The sequence below is a fragment of the Procambarus clarkii genome, chromosome 11 (assembly GCF_040958095.1).
Source record: "Procambarus clarkii isolate CNS0578487 chromosome 11, FALCON_Pclarkii_2.0, whole genome shotgun sequence".
In the NCBI taxonomy this organism is placed as follows: Eukaryota; Metazoa; Arthropoda; class Malacostraca; order Decapoda; family Cambaridae; genus Procambarus; species Procambarus clarkii.
The window spans coordinates 36,140,236-36,160,550 of record NC_091160.1 but is presented as its reverse complement, the minus strand read 5'-3'; the positions used below and the strand labels follow the sequence as shown (position 1 = coordinate 36,160,550).

At 42.6% G+C, this 20,315-nt stretch overlaps 2 protein-coding genes across 3 annotated transcripts in view; one reads left to right on the top strand and one right to left on the bottom strand.

Annotated features, from left to right (window-relative positions):
* The window catches only part of LOC123758293 (uncharacterized), a 59,970-nt gene that overhangs the window by 17,546 nt on the left and 22,109 nt on the right, over window positions 1-20,315 (top strand). For both annotated transcript variants that reach the window (XM_045742499.2, XM_045742498.2), the window contains 2 exons: window positions 8,114-8,147; window positions 10,988-11,078. In XM_045742499.2, coding sequence (XP_045598455.2) covers window positions 8,114-8,147; window positions 10,988-11,078 — 125 coding nt within the window. The remainder of the gene's footprint in view (window positions 1-8,113; window positions 8,148-10,987; window positions 11,079-20,315) is intronic.
* LOC123758295 (probable basic-leucine zipper transcription factor I) overlaps window positions 1-20,315 on the bottom strand; it is an 82,550-nt gene that overhangs the window by 50,686 nt on the left and 11,549 nt on the right. The window lies entirely within an intron of this gene.

The window sequence follows — 20,315 nt, the reverse complement described above, 5'->3', positions numbered from 1 at the left end:
TTAAGTTAGGCTTTAACTTTATTTTTTCAAGACTATATAAAATTTATAAGTACAAAACTTAACTTGTTGGTGGAACTTGAGAGATGTTGGTACTCTCGACCAAATAGTTACTATAAGTACTATACCATAAGTATAGTACTTATATATATAATACTTATATATATAGTACTTATATATATAGTACTTATATATATAGTACTTATATATATAAGTACTGTACCAGTGTTGGAGGACGGGTGGTATATTGCTGTACATTTACAAGTCTTCTGCTGCTTTTTATAACTCACTTTCCCTAACGTTCAAATTCTTTGTCTTGTCTGCTCTTGAAGGTGTGGATGGAGGTGGTGTTATCACACTTCCTCCCCTGCACTGTACTCATCTAGTTGTGCTTGCGGGGGTTGAGCTCTGGCTCTTTGGTCCCGCCTCTCAACCGTCAATCAACAGGTGTACAGATTCCTGAGCCTACTGGGCTCTATCATATCTACATTTGAAACTGTGTATGGAGTCAGCCTCCACCACATCACTGCCTAGTGCATTCCAACTGTTAACTACCCTGACACTGAAAAAGTTTTTTCTAACGTCCCTGTGGCTCATGTGGGTACTCAGTTTCCACCTGTGTCCCCTTGTTCGCGTACCGCCAGTCTTAAACAGTTTATCTTTATCTACCCTGTCAATTCCTTTGAGAATTTTGTAGGTAGTGATCATGTCTTCCCGCGCTCTTCTGTCTTCCAGCGATTAGCCTAGTGGCATATCTCAGAACTTTTTCCAGCTTCGTCTTGTGCTTAACAAGGTACGGGCTCCATGCTGGGGCCGCATACTCCAGGATTGGTCTTACATAAGTGGTATACAAGGTTCTGAATGATTCCTTACACAGGTTCCTAAAGGCTGTTCTGATGCTAGCCGGCCTCGCATACGCCGCCGATGTTATTCTTACTATGTGGGCTTCAGGAGACAGGTTTGGTGTGATATCAACTCCTAGATCCTTCTCTCTGTTCGTTTCATGAAGTACTTCATCTCCTATGCTGTATCCTGTGTCTGGCCTCCTGTTTCCACTGCCTAGTTTCATTACCTTACATTTACTCGAGTTGATCTTTTGTAGCCATTTGTTGAACCATTCATTCAGTTTGTCTAGGTCATCTTGTAGCCTGTTATTGTCATTTATTATTGTTAGTTAATAAGCTAGTTAATATTCATTATTGTTAGTTAGCCTGTTATTGTGTGTGTGTGTAATGACCTAAGTGTAGTTACAGGATGGCAGCTAAGCTCGCGGTGTCCCGTCTTCCCTGCACTCTTGTGTGTGTGTTCTCTCTCAGTCCTTTTTTCATTCTCCCTCTCTCCCTTTCTCTGTCTCTCTATCCTTCCCTTTCTCTCCCTCTGCCTCCCTCTCTTTCTTCTCTGCTTCCCTCTTCATTTCTCTGTCTCTCTATCTCTTTCTTTCTCTCTCTGTCTCCCTCCTTCTCCCTCTCTCCCCCCCCTCTCTCTCTCTCTCTCTCTCTCTCTCTCTCTCTCTCTCTCTCTCTCTCTCTCTCTCTCTCTCTCTCTCTCTCTCTCTCTCTCTCTCTCTCTCTCTCTCTCTCTCTCTCTCCCCCTCCGGCCTACCACGCCAGTTCGTACTGATATATATAAAAACCTGTTCACCTCACACTTTCAACGGTTCACTGTTCTCTCAGTTATATTCAGGCATGTTAGTAAGTGTTCTCTTGCTGTAGCCGTGTTCACCCAATCTGATTGTTCATCCCCACTCTCTGACTTCATCTACATTCTGACTGTTCATCAGCAGTTTGACTGTTCAGTTTCACACACACATTCACACATGTGATCCGATATATGTTCACCACCTGACCTAACTGTTCAGCTTCAGCCACTGTTCACATCGAGGACAGAAGAAAATGTATATATGCTGGTTAGCATTGTAACTGTGTGGCCACGTCTGTGGTAGAATAATAATAAAAACTGTTCACATCTGACCTAATTGTTCTTGTTCAGTGCTCACATTTGAGTTAACAGTCCAGCTTGTAACAGGGAGAGAGAGGAGGGAGACGAGGGTGAACTTCTCACTACACGTCTTGAACACGTACACCTCGTGTGTCGTGACGTGAACATGTTGTTGAACATGTTGCTCAGTCGATTAAGGCAGCGTCTGGGATGCTCTCGGACGCAGGTTCGAATCCTCGTCACGGCCCTTGTGGATTTGTTCATGTTCTGAACACGACCCCCGTCCACTTCGTGTGTCGTCACGTCAAGAGAGTCGTGGTGTGTGCTGATGATGGGTTGATTGATTGATTGATAAAGATTAAGCCACGCAAAAGGTGGCACGGGCATGAATAACCCGTAAGCTGATGATGAGGTCACTGGGAGAAGGGATGCAAGGACGTATTTTTTCCCCCAACCCGACCACAGGAAATACTGATCAACGTTACGAAATTGGTGTAAATGTTGGGGTGAGATTATGGTGGGGGGGGGGGAGGGGTGGTGTGGGGGGGGAGGGGTGGTGTACTCACCTATAGTGGAGCTTGCAGGGGTCGGGTGTCTGCTCTTGAGCCCTACGCCTCTCCGCCATCATTTAGTTCAACGCTGTGACTCTTTTTCACCCGTTTTTCTTATCTTATTTACCTTTACAAGTTGTGTATCCTCACTTTAATAAGAATTAATTGAAATCCTCAGATTAGGCAAACTTGTAATAAATTTTGTCAATAAAGATGTTAATAATAATAATAATAATAAGTTGTGTCTGGAACTGGCTTCGACAACTTCCTCATCGAGTCCACTTGTTCGCCTTCCACTTATTTACGGCTCTAAGACTGAAGAAGTTCTTTCTGACATTCCCGTCACTCATCTGCGTTTCCCAGTTCCCAAATATATCCTCTCATTCTGATATTTCTTAATATGAACACTGGTTCTACATCTACTTTGTCAATCCCTTTTAGTATCGTGTATATTGTTATCATGTCCGCCCTATTCCTTCTTCCCTCCAGTATAGTGAGATGTGTGTGTGTGTACTTGCGGGGGTTAAGCTTCGGCTCTCTGGTCCCGCCTCTCAACTGTCAATCAACTCTCAAACAATCAAATGTACAGAGTCCTTGAGCCTATTGGGCTCTATCATATCTACATTTGAAACTGTGTATGGAGTCAGCCTCCACCACATCACTGCCTAATGCATTCCATCTGTTAACTACTTTGACACTGAAAAAGTTCTTTCTAACGTCTCTGTGGCTCATTTGGGCACTCAGTTTCCACCTGTGTCTTCCTACTAATGTTAAATAGATTGTCTTTATCTACCCTATCGATTCCCTTGAGAATCTTGAATGTGGTGATCATGTCCCCCCCCTAACTCTTCTGTTTTCCAACGAAGTGAGGTTTAATTCCCGTTGTCTCTCCTCGTAGCTCATACCTCTCAGCTCGGGTACTAGTCTGGTGGCAAACCTTTGAACCTTTTCCAGTTTAGTCTTATGCTTGACTAGATATGGACTCCATGCTGGAACCGCATACTCCAGGATTGGTCTGACATATGTGGTATATAATGTTCTGAAAGATTCCTTACACAAGTTTCTAAAGGCCGTTCTTATGTTAGCCAACCTGGCATGTGCTGCTGCTGTTATCCTCTTGATATGAGCTTCAGGGGACAGGTCTGGCGTGATATCAACTCCCAGGTCTTTCTCTCTCTCTGACTCTTGAAGTATTTAATCTCCCAAATGATACCTTGTATCTGGTCTCCTGCTTCCTACCACTATCTTCATTGTGTACTCACCTATTTGTACTCACCTATTTGTGCTTGCGGGGGTTGAGCTTTGGCTCTTTGGTCCCGCCTCTCAACTGTCAATCAACTGGTGTACAGATTCCTGAGCCTACTGGGCTCTATCATATCTACATTTGAAACTGTGTATGGAGTCAGCCTCCACCACATCACTGCCTAATGCATTCCATCCGTTAACTACCCTGACACTGAAAAAGTTCCTTCTAACGTCTCTGTGGCTCATGTGAGTACTCAGTTTCCACCTGTGTCCCCTTGTTCGCGTCCCACCAGTGTTGAATAGTTTATCCTTGTTTACCCGGTCGATTCCTCAGAGGATTTTGTAGGTTGTGATCATGTCTCCCCTTACTCTTCTGTCTTCCAGTGTCGTAAGGTGCATTTCCCGCAGCCTTTCCTCGTAACTCATGCCTCTTAGTTCTGGGACTAGTCTAGTGGCATACCTTTGGACTTTTTCCAGCTTCGTCTTGTGCTTGACAAGGTACGGGCTCCATGCTGGGGCCGCATACTCCAGGATTGGTCTTACATATGTGGTGTACAAGATTCTGAATGATTCCTTACACAGGTTCCTGAACGCTGTTCTGATGTTAGCCAGCCTCGCATATGCCGCAGACGTTATTCTTTTTATGTGGGCTTCAGGAGACAGGTTTGGTGTGATATCAACTCCTAGATCTTTCTCTCTGTTCGTTTCATTAAGTACTTCATCTCCTATTCTGTAGCCTGTGTTTGGCCTCCTATTTCCACCACCTAGTTTCATTACTTTGCATTTACTCGGGTTGAACTTCAACAGCCATTTGTTGGACCATTCTCTCAGTCTGTCTAGGTCATCTTGTAGCCTCCTACTATCGTCCTCAGTTTCAATCCTCCTCATAATTTTTGCATCATCGGCAAACATTGAGAGAAACGATTCTATACCCTCTGGAAGATCATTTACATATATCAGAAACAGTATAGGTCCAAGGACTGACCCCTGCGGTACTCCACTCGTAACGTCTCGCCAATCTGAGACCTCACCCCTCACACTGACTCGTTGTCTCCTGTTACTTAGGTATTCCTGTATCCAACGGAGTACCTTCCCTTTCACTCCAGCCTGCATCTCCAGTTTTTTCGCTAGCCTCTTGTGTGGCACTGTGTCAAAGGCTTTCTGACAATCCAAAAATATGCAGTCTGCCCACCCTTCTCTTTCTTGCCTTATTTTTGTTGCCTGGTCGTAGAATTCAAGTAACCCTGTGAGGCAGGACCTGCCATCCCTGAATCCATGTTGATGCTGTGTTACAAAGTTCTTTCGCTCCAGATGTTCCACTAGCTTTCTTCGCACAATCTTCTCCATCAACTTGCATGGTATGCAGGTTAGGGACACTGGTCTGTAATTCAGTGCCTCCTGCCTATCCCCTTTCTTGTATATCGGGACTACGTTAGCTGCTTTCCAAATTTCTGGCAGTTCCCCTGTTGCCAGTGATTTGTTATACACCATGGAGAGCGGGAGGCACAGTTCTTCTGCTCCTTCCTTTAGTATCCAAGGGGAGATTCCATCTGGACCTATAGCCTTTGTCACATCCAATTCTAGTAAACACTTCCTTACTTCCCCGCTGGTAATCTCAAACTCTTCCAGTGGTTCCTGGTTAGCTATTCCCTCTCTTCTCTCTGGGATTTCTCCTTGCTCCAAGGTGAAGACCTCCTGGAATTTCTTATTCAGTTCCTCACACACTTCCTTGTCGTTTGTAGTGAATCCTTCTGCCCCTAACCTTAATTTCATAACCTGTTCCTTTACTGTTGTTTTTCTCCTGATGTGGCTATGCAGCAATTTAGGCTGAGTCTTTGCCTTGCTTGCGATGTCATTTTCGTATTGTCTTTCTGCCTCTCTTCTCATCCTAACATATTCATTCCTGGCATTCTGGTATCTTTCTCTGCTCTCCAGTGTCCTGTTATTCCTATAGTTTCTCCATGCCCTTTTACTTTGCTGCTTAGCTAGCCTACATCTCTGATTAAACCATGGGTTTCTCATCTTCATTTCACTGTTTTCCTTTTGGACTGGGACAAACTTGTTTGCTGCATCCTTGCATTTTTGCGTGATGTGTGTGTGTGCGTGTGTGTGTGTGCGCGTGTGTGCATGCGTGCGTGTGTGTGTGTGTGAGACAACATTCCTCGAGACGGAACTAAGATTAGAAGGCGCATTATAAATAACGGTCGTCTCACCTCCCTAATAAATCAACATTCCTCTTTACTCACCGGTTATACACGAGTCTTGTCACGTAGGAATCCTTTTGGATTCATTAATAAAATACATTCATTCATAACAGAACATCTGCAACTGTTTATGTTTATTTATAATGAAAGATGTCACCCCTTAACGCTCCTCCACGTCATGAAATTTAATATCTGTCGTCATTAATTTCAAGAGCCTTGATTGGCAGCGAATGTCTGACGTCATTATTTTGAAGAGCCTTGATTGGCAGCGAATGTTTGACGTCATTATTTTGAAGAGACTTGATTTGCAGCGAATATCTGACGTCATTATTTTGAAGAGCCTTGATTGGCAGCGAATGTGTTACGTCATTATTTTGAAGAGCCTTGGTTGGCGGCGAATGTCTGACGTCATTATTTCGAACGACGTCATTAATTTGATGGACTTTTATTGGCAGCAAATATTTGTCATCATTTATTTCAAGATTGATAAAAATGTCTGAAGTCATAAATTCCAACGTTTAATTAGTGGCAACTTTAATTCGGTATGAAACTCCATTTGAAATGCTATGAATATATATATATATATATAGTATATATATATATATATATATATATATATATATATATATATATATATATATATATATATATATATATATATATATATATATATATATATATATATATATATATATATATATATATATGTCGTACCTAGCAGCCAGAATGCACTTCTCAGCCTACTATGCAAGGCCCGATTTGCCTAGTAAGCCAAGTTTTCATGAATTAATTGTTTTTCGACTACCTAACCTACCTAACCGAACCTAACCTAACTTTTTCGGCCACCTAACCTAACCTATCCTACTAAGATAGGTTAGGTTAGGTTAGGTAGGGTTGGTTAGGTTCGATCGTAGTTCTACTTTAATTTTAACTCCAATAAAAACAAATTGACCTCATACATAATGAAATGGGTAGCTTTATCATTTCATAAGAAAAAAATTAGAGAAAATATATTAATTCAGGAAAACTTGGCTTATTAGGCAAATCAGGCCTTGCATAGTAGGGTGAGAAGTGCGTTCTGGCTACTAGGTACGACATATATATATATATATATATATATATATATATATATATATATATATATATATATATATATATATGTCGTACCTAGTAGCCAGAACTCACTTCTCAGCCTACTATGCATTGCCCGATTTGCCTAATAAGCCAAGTTTTCCTGAATTAATATATTTTCTCTAAATTTTTTCTTATAAAATGATAAAGCTACCCATTTCATTATGTATGAGGTCAATTTTTTTTCATTGGAGTTAAAATTAACGTAGATATATGACCGAACCTAACCAACCCTACCTAACCTAACCTAACCTATCTCTATAGGTTAGGTTGGGTTATGTTGCCGAAAAAGTTAGGTTAGGTTAGGTTAGGTAGGTTCGGTAGTCGAAAAACAATTTATTCATGAAAACTTGGCTTATTAGGTAAATCGGGCCTTGCATAGTAGGCTGAGAAGTGAGTTCTGGCTACTAGGTACGACATATATATATATATATATATATATATATATATGTCGTACCTAGTAGCCAGAACTCACTTTTTGGCCTACTATTCAAGGCCCGATTTGCCTAATAAGCCAAGTTTTCCTGAATTAATATATTTATTCAAATTTTTTTCTCATGAAATGATAAAGCAACCCATTTCATTATGTATGAGGTCAATTTTTTTTTTATTGGAGCTAAAATTAACGTAGATATATGACCGAACCTAACCAACCCTACCTAACCTAACCTAACCTATCTTAATAGGTTAGGTTTGGTTAGGTAGCCGAAAAAGTTAGGTTAGGTTAGGTTAGGTAGGTTAGGTAGTCGAAAAACAATTAATTCATGAAAAGTTGGCTTATTATGCAAATCGGGCCTTGCATAGTAGGCTGAGAAGTGCGTTCTGGCTACTAGGTACGACATATATATATATATATATATATATATATATATATATATATATATATATATATATATATGACAAAATATAACTTGCTTTACACTGGTAAATACATATATGAAGCTTATTTTTTTAATTACTTAAAATTAATTTAAATTTATAAAAAACTTAATTCATTTTTAATTATTTAATTTAATATCCTGATGCAAATATTTTCATTTTTTCCAGATGATTATTGTGGACGACCGCGATCCTGATGGAGGTATGTTGTGTCAGCCACAGTGTTTATGTTGTGTCAGCCACAGTGTTTATGTTGTGTCAGCCACAGTGTTTATGTTGTGTCAGACAGAGTGTTTATGTTGTGTCAGCCACAGTGTTTATGTTGTGTCAGCCACAGTGTTTATGTTGTGTCAGCCTCAGTGTTTATGTTGTGTCAGACAGAGTGTTTATGTTGTGTCAGCCACAGTGTTTATGTTGTGTCAGCCACAGTGTTTATGTTGTGTCAGCCACAGTGTTTATGTTGTGTCAGACAGAGTGTTTATGTTGTGTCAGCCACAGTGTTTATGTTGTGTCAGCCACAGTGTTTATGTTGTGTCAGCCTCAGTGTTTATGTTGTGTCAGACAGAGTGTTTATGTTGTGTCAGCCAGAGTGTTTATGTTGTGTCAGCCAGAGTGTTTATGTTGTGTCAGCCACAGTGTTTATGGTGTGTCAGACAGAGTGTTTATGTTGTGTCAGCCAGAGTGTTTATGTTGTGTCAGCCTCAGTGTTTATGTTGTGTCAGCCACAGTGTTTATGTTGTGTCAGCCACAGTGTTTATGTTGTGTCAGCCACAGTGTTTATGTTGTGTCAGCCACAGTGTTTATGTTGTGTCAGCCACAGTGTGTATGTTGTGTCAGCCACAGTGTTTATGTTGTGTCAGCCACAGTGTTTATGGTGTGTCAGCCTCAGTGTTTTTGTTGTGTCAGCCACAGTGTTTATGTTGTGTCAGCCACAGTGTTTATGTTGTGTCAGCCACAGTGTGTATGTTGTGTCAGCCACAGTGTTTATGTTGTGTCAGCCTCAGTGTTTTTGTTGTGTCAGCCACAGTGTTTATGTTGTGTCAGCCTCAGTGTTTTTGTTGTGTCAGCCACAGTGTTTATGTTGTGTCAGCCACAGTGTTTATGTTGTGTCAGACAGAGTGTTTATGTTGTGTCAGCCACAGTGTGTATGTTGTGTCAGCCACAGTGTTTATGTTGTGTCAGCCACAGTGTTTATGTTGTGTCAGCCTCAGTGTTTTTGTTGTGTCAGCCACAGTGTTTATGTTGTGTCAGCCACAGTGTTTATGTTGTGTCAGCCTCAGTGTTTTTGTTGTGTCAGCCACAGTGTTTATGTTGTGTCAGCCACAGTGTTTATGTTGTGTCAGCCACAGTGTGTATGTTGTGTCAGCCACAGTGTTTATGTTGTGTCAGCCACAGTGTTTATGTTGTGTCAGCCACAGTGTGTATGTTGTGTCAGCCACAGTGTGTATGTTGTGTCAGCCACAGTGTTTATGTTGTGTCAGCCTCAGTATTTATGTTGTGTCAGCCACAGTGTTTATGTTGTGTCAGCCACAGTGTGTATGTTGTGTCAGCCACAGTGTTTATGTTGTGTCAGCCACAGTGTGTATGTTGTGTCAGCCACAGTGTTTATGTTGTGTCAGCCACAGTGTGTATGTTGTGTCAGCCACAGTGTTTATGTTGTGTCAACCACAGTGTTTATGTTGTGTCAGCCTCAGTGTTTATGTTGTGTCAGCCACAGTGTTTATGTTGTGTCAGCCACAGTGTTTATGTTGTGTCAGCCAGTGTGTATGTTGTGTCAGCCACAGTGTGTATGTTGTGTCAGCCACAGTGTTTATGTTGTGTCAGCCAGTGTTTATGTTGTGTCAGCCTCAGTGTTTATGTTGTGTCAGCCACAGTGTTTATGTTGTGTCAGCCACAGTGTGTATGTTGTGTCAGCCACAGTGTTTATGTTGTGTCAGCCACAGTGTGTATGTTGTGTCAGCCACAGTGTTTATGTTGTGTCAGCCACAGTGTGTATGTTGTGTCAGCCACAGTGTTTATGTTGTGTCAGCCACAGTGTGTATGTTGTGTCAGCCACAGTGTTTATGTTGTGTCAGCCACAGTGTTTATGTTGTGTCAGCCTCAGTGTTTATGTTGTGTCAGCCACAGTGTTTATGTTGTGTCAGCCATAGTGTTTATGTTGTGTCAGCCACAGTGTGTATGTTGTGTCAGCCACAGTGTGTATGTTGTGTCAGCCACAGTGTTTATGTTGTGACAGCCACAGTGTTTATGTTGTGTCAGCCACAGTGTTTATGTTGTGTCAGCCACAGTGTGTATGTTGTGTCAGCCACAGTGTGTATGTTGTGTCAGCCACAGTGTTTATGTTGTGTCAGCCTCAGTGTTTATGTTGTGTCAGCCTCAGTGTTTATGTTGTGTCAGCCACAGTGTCTATGTTGTGTCAGCCACAGTGTTTATATTGTGTCAGCCTCAGTGTTTATATTGTGTCAGCCACAGTGTTTATGTTGTGTCAGCCACAGTGTCTATGTTGTGTCAGCCACAGTGTTTATATTGTGTCAGCCCCAGTGTTTATATTGTGTCAGCCACAGTGTTTATGTTGTGTCAGCCTCAGTGTTTATGTTGTATAGTATGGGGGGGGGGAGACTGACGCTCACACACACAAACCGATACAAACAATGATAAAATTATGTGTTTGTTATTCCCTGAGTAACAAACACATAAACAAATCAGTGACAGGTTTAAACTCTAATCATATACCCTTAGGTACGGTGTTATAAGAGAATCATATAAATTATACTCCTCTTAGGATACAGAATTCTGTGTTAGGCTATTTTACAATCTACACCAAGTATATTATAAATTGTTGTGCTATATTATAAAATGTGTGGGATAAATAATATAGTGTAGCTCGACTATAATGTATAACAAAATTTATAGTAAAATTTGTTCTTAAAAGTCGGTAAAATTTATGATAAAATTTGGCCCATAAATACCAGGGCGATTTGTTTGTAAACACTGATGACGTCACACATCAGCTGATACAGTTTACCCCCCCCCCCCCACCAGAGCTGCCGCCCCCCTTCCCCCCCAGGAACATCCAGGTCAAGGAAGATGTGGACATGCGCAAGTTCTTCGATCTCAAGAAAGAGATAGGAAGGTGAGTCATTTTCTTCATTGTCCTCTTATTTTCGGTTCATTTTCATCCATTTGCCTTCCTAGTTCAGATGTATTAACATAGATTTCTTATTTAACTTCTATGATCTTCTTTAATTTTCTCTTATTATCTCTCAATTTTATCTTAAGTCCTTTCCCTGAAAGTCATTTTCACTTCTATGACGATTGGCCTTAGTTCTGTTAATTAGTAATTTCATTGTCAACTTTTTCACTTCTATGACGATTTGCCTTAGTTCCCTTAATTAGTAATTTCATTGTCATCATCATTCAACATTTTCTCCCTCACTGTCACTTCACTACATTCACCGTCACAATAAAAATCACACCCATGATCACAACTACTGCTAACTTCACTATCAACATTATTATCACCATCACAATCACTATCATCATTATTAGCAATAATTGGTAACGAGAGAGTACTAAGGTGAAAATAATTCATCAAATTGTTTAATAACGGTTAAACAGTGAATGGCGGCTGAACAGTGAATGACGGCTGAACAGTGAATGACGGCTGAACAGTGAATGACGGCTGAACAGTGAATGACGGCTGAACAGTGAATGACGGCTGAACAGTGAATGACGGCTGAACAGTGAATGACGGCTGAACAGTGAATGACGGCTGAATAACGAATGACGCCTCAAACAGTGAAACATGCTAACAAATAAATACCGTAATAAAACAGTGAAATACACAGAAAACACTGCCAAATGAGCTCTAGAACAACATATGGATTACGTTAACGCTATATGAACCAAAGCAGTGAAGGACATCAAATTACTGAATATCGCCAAGAACAATGAATAAAGCAAAAACTGACAACATGTAGAATTAATGGCACCAGAGAAGAGAATGATGCCAGTAAAGTGAGTAATCTCAAAACTACCGAACGCCAGAATAACTAAACAAAGCCATAAAACATGACGTCAAGACAATATTAGTAAATAATGAGTACTACTAAAACAATAAAGTGAAGCCAACATAGTCAACGATGCCAATATAAGCGAAAGATACACATACAGCAATAGACCAAAACATTGGTTGGCGCCAAAAAAATTTGAGCGGCGCCTTATGCTGATTTTGCCGCCAAAATTGCGAATGGCTCTTACTCTATTCCCAACCTCCTTCTTCCCCCAAAAAATTAGTGATGCACTCCCAGACCATGAATGCCGCATGAATGATTCACTAAAAACTACTTCACAGAATACAAAACAGCTAACAACATTCTACGCCAATATATGTACGATTACTTTTACGAACTTACGTCAAAATTACGCGCCACCAAAATAATGCATGATGCTATTCCGTTTCCCAACATAATTGTACATCCTAAAATGCTGACCGAAGTTCCTCTAGCCAAGGAGGAGCCTGTCCGCGCAGACACCCTACCAGTTGCTGGCCAGACCCAACAGTATTTAACGGCGTGAGGAAGCGACGCGCACATCACCCAGCGAGCCATTGGCACCGCGGGACCACGTGACAATGTTGACATTGTCGGTACGCAATTTTTCCTATCGTCTGCTCGGTGGCAGCTGCCGCTAATGGCATTCTTACTTCTCACTGACACATCTCTGGTCAGCACATTCCCTCACTCGACCTCCACAATGACACATCTCTGGCCAGTACACTCCCTCACTCGACCTATATGCTGACACATCTTCAGGTCAGCACACTCCTCTCACCCAACCTTCACGCTAACACATCTCTGGTCAGCACATTTCCTCACACTCTCCATATATACACCTCTTCTCTTTATCTATCTACTGAAACGCCATCTATTTTTTTTTTCAGAAAGTTTTAGATGTCTCTGTATTTAGATGTATAAATTTTAAGTGCCTGATTATCTAATACACACTAGGCTACGAGCACCACTGGGCCCACCTAAGCCAGCTCACTATGGTAAGAATATCAATGTGACCTAAAGGTAAATCACACCAGGTTAGTTTAAACAAGACACGCAGTTAACTTAGATCCGGGCACGCGATTTTTTTATTGATTGTTGCCGCCGAAGGCGGTTAGCACAAAAGCATTACAGAGGGCACAAAAGGTCTTTATCAGACCTCATCCCGGACACGCGGTTAACTTAGATCCGGACACGCGGTTAACTTAGATCCGGACACGCAATTAACTTAGCTGGAGCGTTTGAGTGGTGGTAAGATTCCCGGACCATTTTAGACACATTATCCCAGCCCCGGACCTTGAAATAGTTAAAGGTCATTATTCCGGCATCCGACTAATGTCAATTAGCTGCAGTATGTGTGCAAGCATTCATGTGTGCGTGTGTGCGTGCGTGTGTGCGTATATGTGTGTGCACTTGGCGGCCTCCTCTCTACAAACACACAAGACCAACACAACACGGTTGTAAGTTGGTTGACTCATCACACCTGTGATGAGTTAGTTGACTACAACTCATCACAGATGTTATTTCAGGAGCCCGGGTGCCATCTCCCGGGTACACGGCTCTCAACCCCTCCACCCGCTCTCTACATTTACTAACATCTACGTCAAGTAATTGACCTCATTTTTTTATATTGAATACCTCATAATAATAATAATAAAGCCTACTAAATATTAGAAGCATCGGGCCAAGGCAACCGCTGCCTAACATAACTTATTTTCTATATAACTCACCAAGCACACAACTCCTTCCTCATGCTTCTTTAAGATGAAAATGCATATCACATGTCAAATTATATCATCAATAATTAATATACTGACAGGTAGAGTGCGGTTATAAGAGATAAAAGTGATTTATAGTTATGTAATGTCTTTATGTGGTAATGTTGCCAAGGTAGGCTGGTTGTGAGTTAGTTTTGGCAGGCGTGTGGATATAGGTTATTATATCACTGTATTAATCCCATTTCTAAGTCAATACTGACCTATCCTATATCCCCTTATTGACCTGACGAGCTCCAGAAGTGTGCACTCCAAATGTCAACAAACTTATGATACGTTTGAAGTGATATGTTAAATAATATTAAATTATTGAACGTCAGTCATATAGATTATATAAATGCGTGCACTAGGCTAGGATAACTAAGCGGTAGGTTTGAACACAGTCATACAAGGGGTTTGAATTTCATCAACATTAGGAAAGGAGATCATGTAAGGATTCCAAAGACTTGGGATATCGTCAGTAAAAGGATAAGGCATCGTTCTGGGAGTGAATATTAGGTTAAGCTAGGAGTGCTTCAGCGTGCTAGGCTATAATATACAACTTCTACGATATAATACAAAAATAAGTATTATTTATTATCAGCTTAAATACTCTAAACATAAAGAAGTTGTTTCCAAAGCAGCGATGTATATACTATATTGTCTTGTTAAAAGCATCATCTTAATATATTACTGAAATTCATAAATATATATATATATATATATATATATATATATATATATATATATATATATATATATATATATATATATATATATATATATATATATATATATATATATATATATATATATATATATATATATATATATATATATATATATATGACATTTCTGACACGCTAACCACGAGTATATTTAATTGTTTTTATATAAAATATGAAGTAGTGCAAAGGAAATATAGCAGACAATCTTGATTATCGCTCCAGAAGCTGCCTATAAATCACAGCTTTCAACACATCTTGCAAATTGGCTCAACAATTTGGGGTCAACAGCCAGGAACTGGGCGACTCTTTCCTCAGCTTTTAATGTGGTCGAAAAGCATTCTTTTTCAGTTGGAAAAATAGGTAATTTTTATTTAAAATCATTTTTATTTGTAAGTTATTTGTTTAACTTATTTATAAAATAAATTATTTTTATTTAATGAGTGTATGTTACACACTCACACATTAGAAAACAACTTGTTCAGAGTCAAAGTAGTTAACAAATGGAATACACTAGTCAGTGGTAGGGGAAAATTCCTTACACAGTTTCAAAGGTAGATATGATAGAGCCCAATAGGCTCAGGAACCTGTACACTATTTTGATTGATGGTTTAGAAGGACCAAAGAGCTAAAGCTCAACCCCCGCAAGCACAACTAGGTGAGCACACACACACAAACACAAGGAGGCGCTGGTGGCTGAGTGGACAGCACGCTGGATACGTAATCCTGTGGTCCGGGGTTCGATTCCCGTCGCCGGCGGAAACAGATGGGCAGTTTTTCACCCTGATGCCCCCTGTTACCTAGCAGTAAATAGGTACCTGGGAGTTAGACAGCTGTTACGGGTTGCTTCCTGGGGGTGTGTGTGGAAAAAAAATAGTAGTTGGTAACAGCTGATTGATTGACAGTTGAGAGGCGGGCCAAAAGAGCAGAGCTCAACCCCCGCAAACACAACTAGATGAATTCACACACACAAAAGCCTCGTGGCTGAGTGGATAGGGCTCTGGGTGTCATAGTCCTAATGGCCCAGGTTGGATTCCCGGCGGAAGTGGAAACAAATAGGCAATTTTTCCCCCCTGATACCCCTGTTCACCTAGCAGTACCTGGGAGTTAGACAGCTGCTTCGGGCTGCTTCCTGGGGATATGAATGTGTGCGCGTGTGTGTGTTAGAAAGAAATATGTAGCAGATATAATAGAGGACAAATAGTTTGCTTAGAAAAGCGAGGGTCTATGAGCTAATGGCTCGATTTTGTATTTACACAAACAGTCAAATACAGACAGAGACGCGCGCGGACTAAGGAGAGAATCTCAACGAGTCCTGACTTGACAAAAGTTATCACAGTAGGTGACCTAGAGCCAAGGAACATTCACTTGACTCGTCCCAGTTACCTTTCTCCTGTCACAAGTCGAGCGACCAAGACGAGGCGAGTATGCCAGTGTGACCAGTAAATATAGCTCAAGATAACTCACCTTCAGTGTGGTTTTTGACTTTGGGTCAATAGTTAGAGTAATGGGGGGGGGGGGGGGGCGGGGAGGTTGTTTAGTGGGAGTTAGGTCACTCACAGTTATGTTAACGCGGTTTTTATATTATGATGAAGACTCGCCCGTTTGTTCTTTCTGCCTTGAGTTCACACGCAAGTGAATTTGGCCCGGTACTTGACCCGGTACTTGGCCCGGTACTTGACCCGGTACTTGGCCCGGTACTTGACCCGGTACTAGAGGTCAACATGGCAGGCTCGCCCCACGTCACGTGGTTTTCACGCTGGACTGACACCAGTACGAGACCCGGCTCAGGCTGCCATTACTTGTAGCATTGCTCGTAGTGACCATTTCCGACCAGTAAGTTATATACAGTACTACTACTGAGATTGAAAAGTCGCGACGGAGACTCGTGGGACGTTGAGTTTATCTGGAGGAGCAATGGAGTCGAACCCTGGCACCGGTTATCATGGTAGATCGAGTGTCAGGGCTCTCTCTCGCGCGCAGACTGACGCGAGGGGTCATGGACCCCTCGAAGTCAGATTGACGCCAGAGGCCATGCACCCCTCGAAGTCAGACTGACGCCAGAGGTCATGCACCCCTCGAAGTCAGACTGACGCCAGAGGCCATGGACCCCTCGAAGTCAGACTGACGCCAGAGGGCATGCACCCCTCGAAGTCAGACTGACGCCAGAGGCCATGCACCCCTCGAAGTCAGATTGACGCCAGAGGGCATGCACCCCTCGAAGTCAGACTGACGCCAGAGGTCATGCACCCCTCGAAGTCAGACTGACGCCAGAGGCCATGGACCCCTCGAAGTCAGACTGACGCCAGAGGGCATGCACCCCTCGAAGTCAGACTGACGCCAGAAGTCATGCGCCCCTCGAAGTCAGACTGACGCCAGAGGCCATGCACCCCTCGAAGTCAGACTGACGCCAGAGGTCATGGACCCTTCGAAGTCAGACTGACGCCAGAGGCCATGCACCCCTCGAAGTCAGACTGACGCCAGAGGTCATGGACCCTTCGAAGTCAGACTGACGCCAGAGGCCATGCACCCCTCGAAGTCAGACTGACGCCAGAGGTCATGGACCCTTCGAAGTCAGACTGACGCCAGAGGCCATGCACCCCTCGAAGTCAGACACCTCACTTCTTCTAAAAGGTGACTTCGCAAGAAGACAGTTAAGGCCACAGACATGAACATTCTGACACGTTGAAACATGCGGCGCGAGAAATAATATAAACCCCAGAAGAAGTGGTGTTTAATCCAAAGAAGTGGAATGGCAGTGTTTCCGATGCCTTGTGCCAAGCCGTACGACGCTTTATAAATATTTGGTTAAAGAGTTCACATCAACAGCTCTCTTCATCCGGCTTAGTCACCAGCTGAACCACGGGTCACCTCTCTTCTTATTTTTGTAACTAAGAGTTCATTAAGAATCCCACTGATATTTCTAATGAAACAGCAAGCCCAGACCTTGCTAGCTAGCTGTATCTATCCATCTCTCTCCAACTCTAAACTAAGACTAGGGTTCATTAGGTATGTCACTGAAGTTCTTAGTGAAACTGAAAATAAGAGCTGCTTCATCAGCTTATCTGAAGCCTGCCTCTAGAGTCGTATATTTAATATATACGAGTGTATCAACCTGTTAAGCGAACAAGTGCCAGACGTGAGTAAGCCTGGGAATGAATGCTCGCTGATGGAGTGACGTTGTTGAGAAAAGCATTTCCAGCATGAGGCTCTTCATGACTTGAGAGTCTTGTGTTACGGCTCCCAACTACTAGTTGTCCACGAAGTTTGGCCAAGTGTGGAACTTTGAGAATGTAGGCTTTGTACATAACAGTAATTCCACTAACATCTGGACAGTGTTGGAGGCTGTGATGCTCAGACCAGTCTAACCAGACTGGGTCAAGATGAACAGTCTCGCGCGGTTCTCCACTTTATCCAAAATTCTGATGAATGATGGAGAGTAAGATATCCAGGAGAGGGGGGGGGGCTGCATATTCCAGAGCGGAGCGAACTTGTGCTGCAAATAAGGTTTTGCAATCTCTGCTGTCAAGAAGGTGTGAGATGTGTCATAGGAGCTGTAACCTTCCTGTCTGCCTTCTTTCCTAGGTTAAGCACGTGACTCTTCATGATCAATGACGAGTTAAACTTGAACCAATCCACAAGGGCTGTGCCGAGGATTCGAACCAACGTCCGAGATCCTACGGCTCTTGTAGATTTGTTCATTGATGCATCGCGCTATCGTGACTTCCTGTGTGTAAGAGTTAAACTTCATTCCCAATATGTCAAGTTCATCTCCGAACTCTAGATTTTTGCCGCTCACTTGTATGCCTATCCGATGTGCAATATGGGTAGTGTGCTCCCCCCCCCACGCCGCCCCCCCACTCTCCCCACCTGCCCCCACTCCCCCCCCCCATGCCCCCTGTCACCCCCCCCCCCCACCATGCCCGCTGTCAGTGATCCAACAAGGCTGGCAAGTGCCCAGGAATTTCTTACAAAACATTCGTTAAACAGGATCTTGAAAACGTGTTACAAAGGTACTCTAGATCCTTGTAGGTCTTCTTAACCTTAAGTCAAATGTCATATTGGCTAGAGAGAGAGAGAACACTTTGTGCACGCCTTGGTTATCTTGAGGTTATCTTGAGATGATTTCGGGGCTTTAGTGTCCCCGCGGCCCGGTCCTCGACCAGGCCTCCACCCTCAGGAAGCAGCCCGTGACAGCTGACTAACACCCAGGTACCTATTTTACTGCTAGGTAACAGGGGCATAGGGTGAAAGAAACTCTGCCTATTGTTTCTCGCCGGCGCCCGGGATCGAACCCGGGACCACAGGATCACAAGTCCAGTGTGATGTCCGCTCGGCCGACCGGCTCTCTGGTGCAGGTTCCAGCCCAGGGGCCAGATTCACGAAGCAGTTACACAAGCACTTACTAACCTGGACATCTTTCCTCAATCTTTGGCGTCTTTGTTTACAATTACTAAACAGTTAATGAGCTCCGAAGCACCAGGAGGCTGTTTATAACAATAACAACAGTTGACTGGGAAGTTTTCATGCTTGTAAACTGTTTAATAAATGTAACCAAAGCCGTCAAAGATTGAGGAAAGATGTACAGGTTCGTAAGTGCTTGCGTAACTGCTTCGTGAATCCGCCTGCTGGTCAGGGAGGCTCCGCTGTGAACCGCTCCTGAACTGTTCGCTACTCTTTACCCAACAGTAAAGGGGGACCTGGTTGTAAACCGCCAAGCGTATCGCGTTCCTGAAAAAAAAACTATGATGATGTATAGGAGGGAGGGAATTATCAGGAGAAAGCACCAAGCCATTACGACTATATAGCACTTGAAAGGGGTCAGGATAACAATTTGGGATGGGACGGAGGGAGGGAATGGTCTGGGAGAGGAAAAGTTCTAAATTCTAAAAAATTTGGACGAGGCTGACCCGGAAAATTTCTTCAAAAAGATGAGATGTAACACAAACAAGGATCAACGGTTTCCAGCTCAACAAGCCACAATGTTGGACTGAGAATAGCAGAGGCTTTTTGTACCCACAGGGTTATAAACCCAGAGAACGGCCTACCCGCCGAAGCCGTAAATGCCAAAACTGTGCTGAGTTTTAATATACAGCGGAGCCGGTCGGCCGAGCGGACAGCACGTTGGACTTGTGATCCTGTGGTCCTGGGTTCGATCCCAGGCGCCGGCGAGAAACAATGGGCAGAGTTTCTTTCACCCTATGCCCCTGTTACCTAGCAGTAAAATAGGTACCTGGGTGTTAGCCAGCTGTCACGGGCTGCTTCCTGGGGGTGGAGGCCTGGTCGAGGACCGGGCCGCGGGGACACTAAAAGCCCCGAAATCATCTCAAGATAACAGCTAAAAAAGATCAAGGAAAATGGGAGGGTGGGGGTGGGCCTTCGACAAGCCGCCGGCTACCTGTCCTCGTCGAGGCCACTAGTGTCAGTGGCTCTCAGGTAAATTCAGGTAAATGCTGTGTTGGACCATTAAAAGTTAACTTGTTGTACTTTTAAATCTTAAAAAGTCCTCATAAAAAAAGCCTAAGACATTCCTAGGCCTTATATGACCTATATATGTACTATAGCAGGCTAAGATATAGTGTATTAGGCCTAGCAATGCTAGGAGAGAATAGGTTAGGTTTTATATATATATGTTACACTTACAAAAAGTTTCCAAGTGGCACAAAAGCAACAATGCCTCACAAACAAAACAATACTTCAACAAAAACAATAATTCAAATTCAATATAATAATTTGATTAATTATAATTCAATAATAGTTTATACATTACATAACACAAAAGGTCAACGTTCTGCTCCATCACTATATACTGGTACTTTGAACAACTAGTTCATTATTT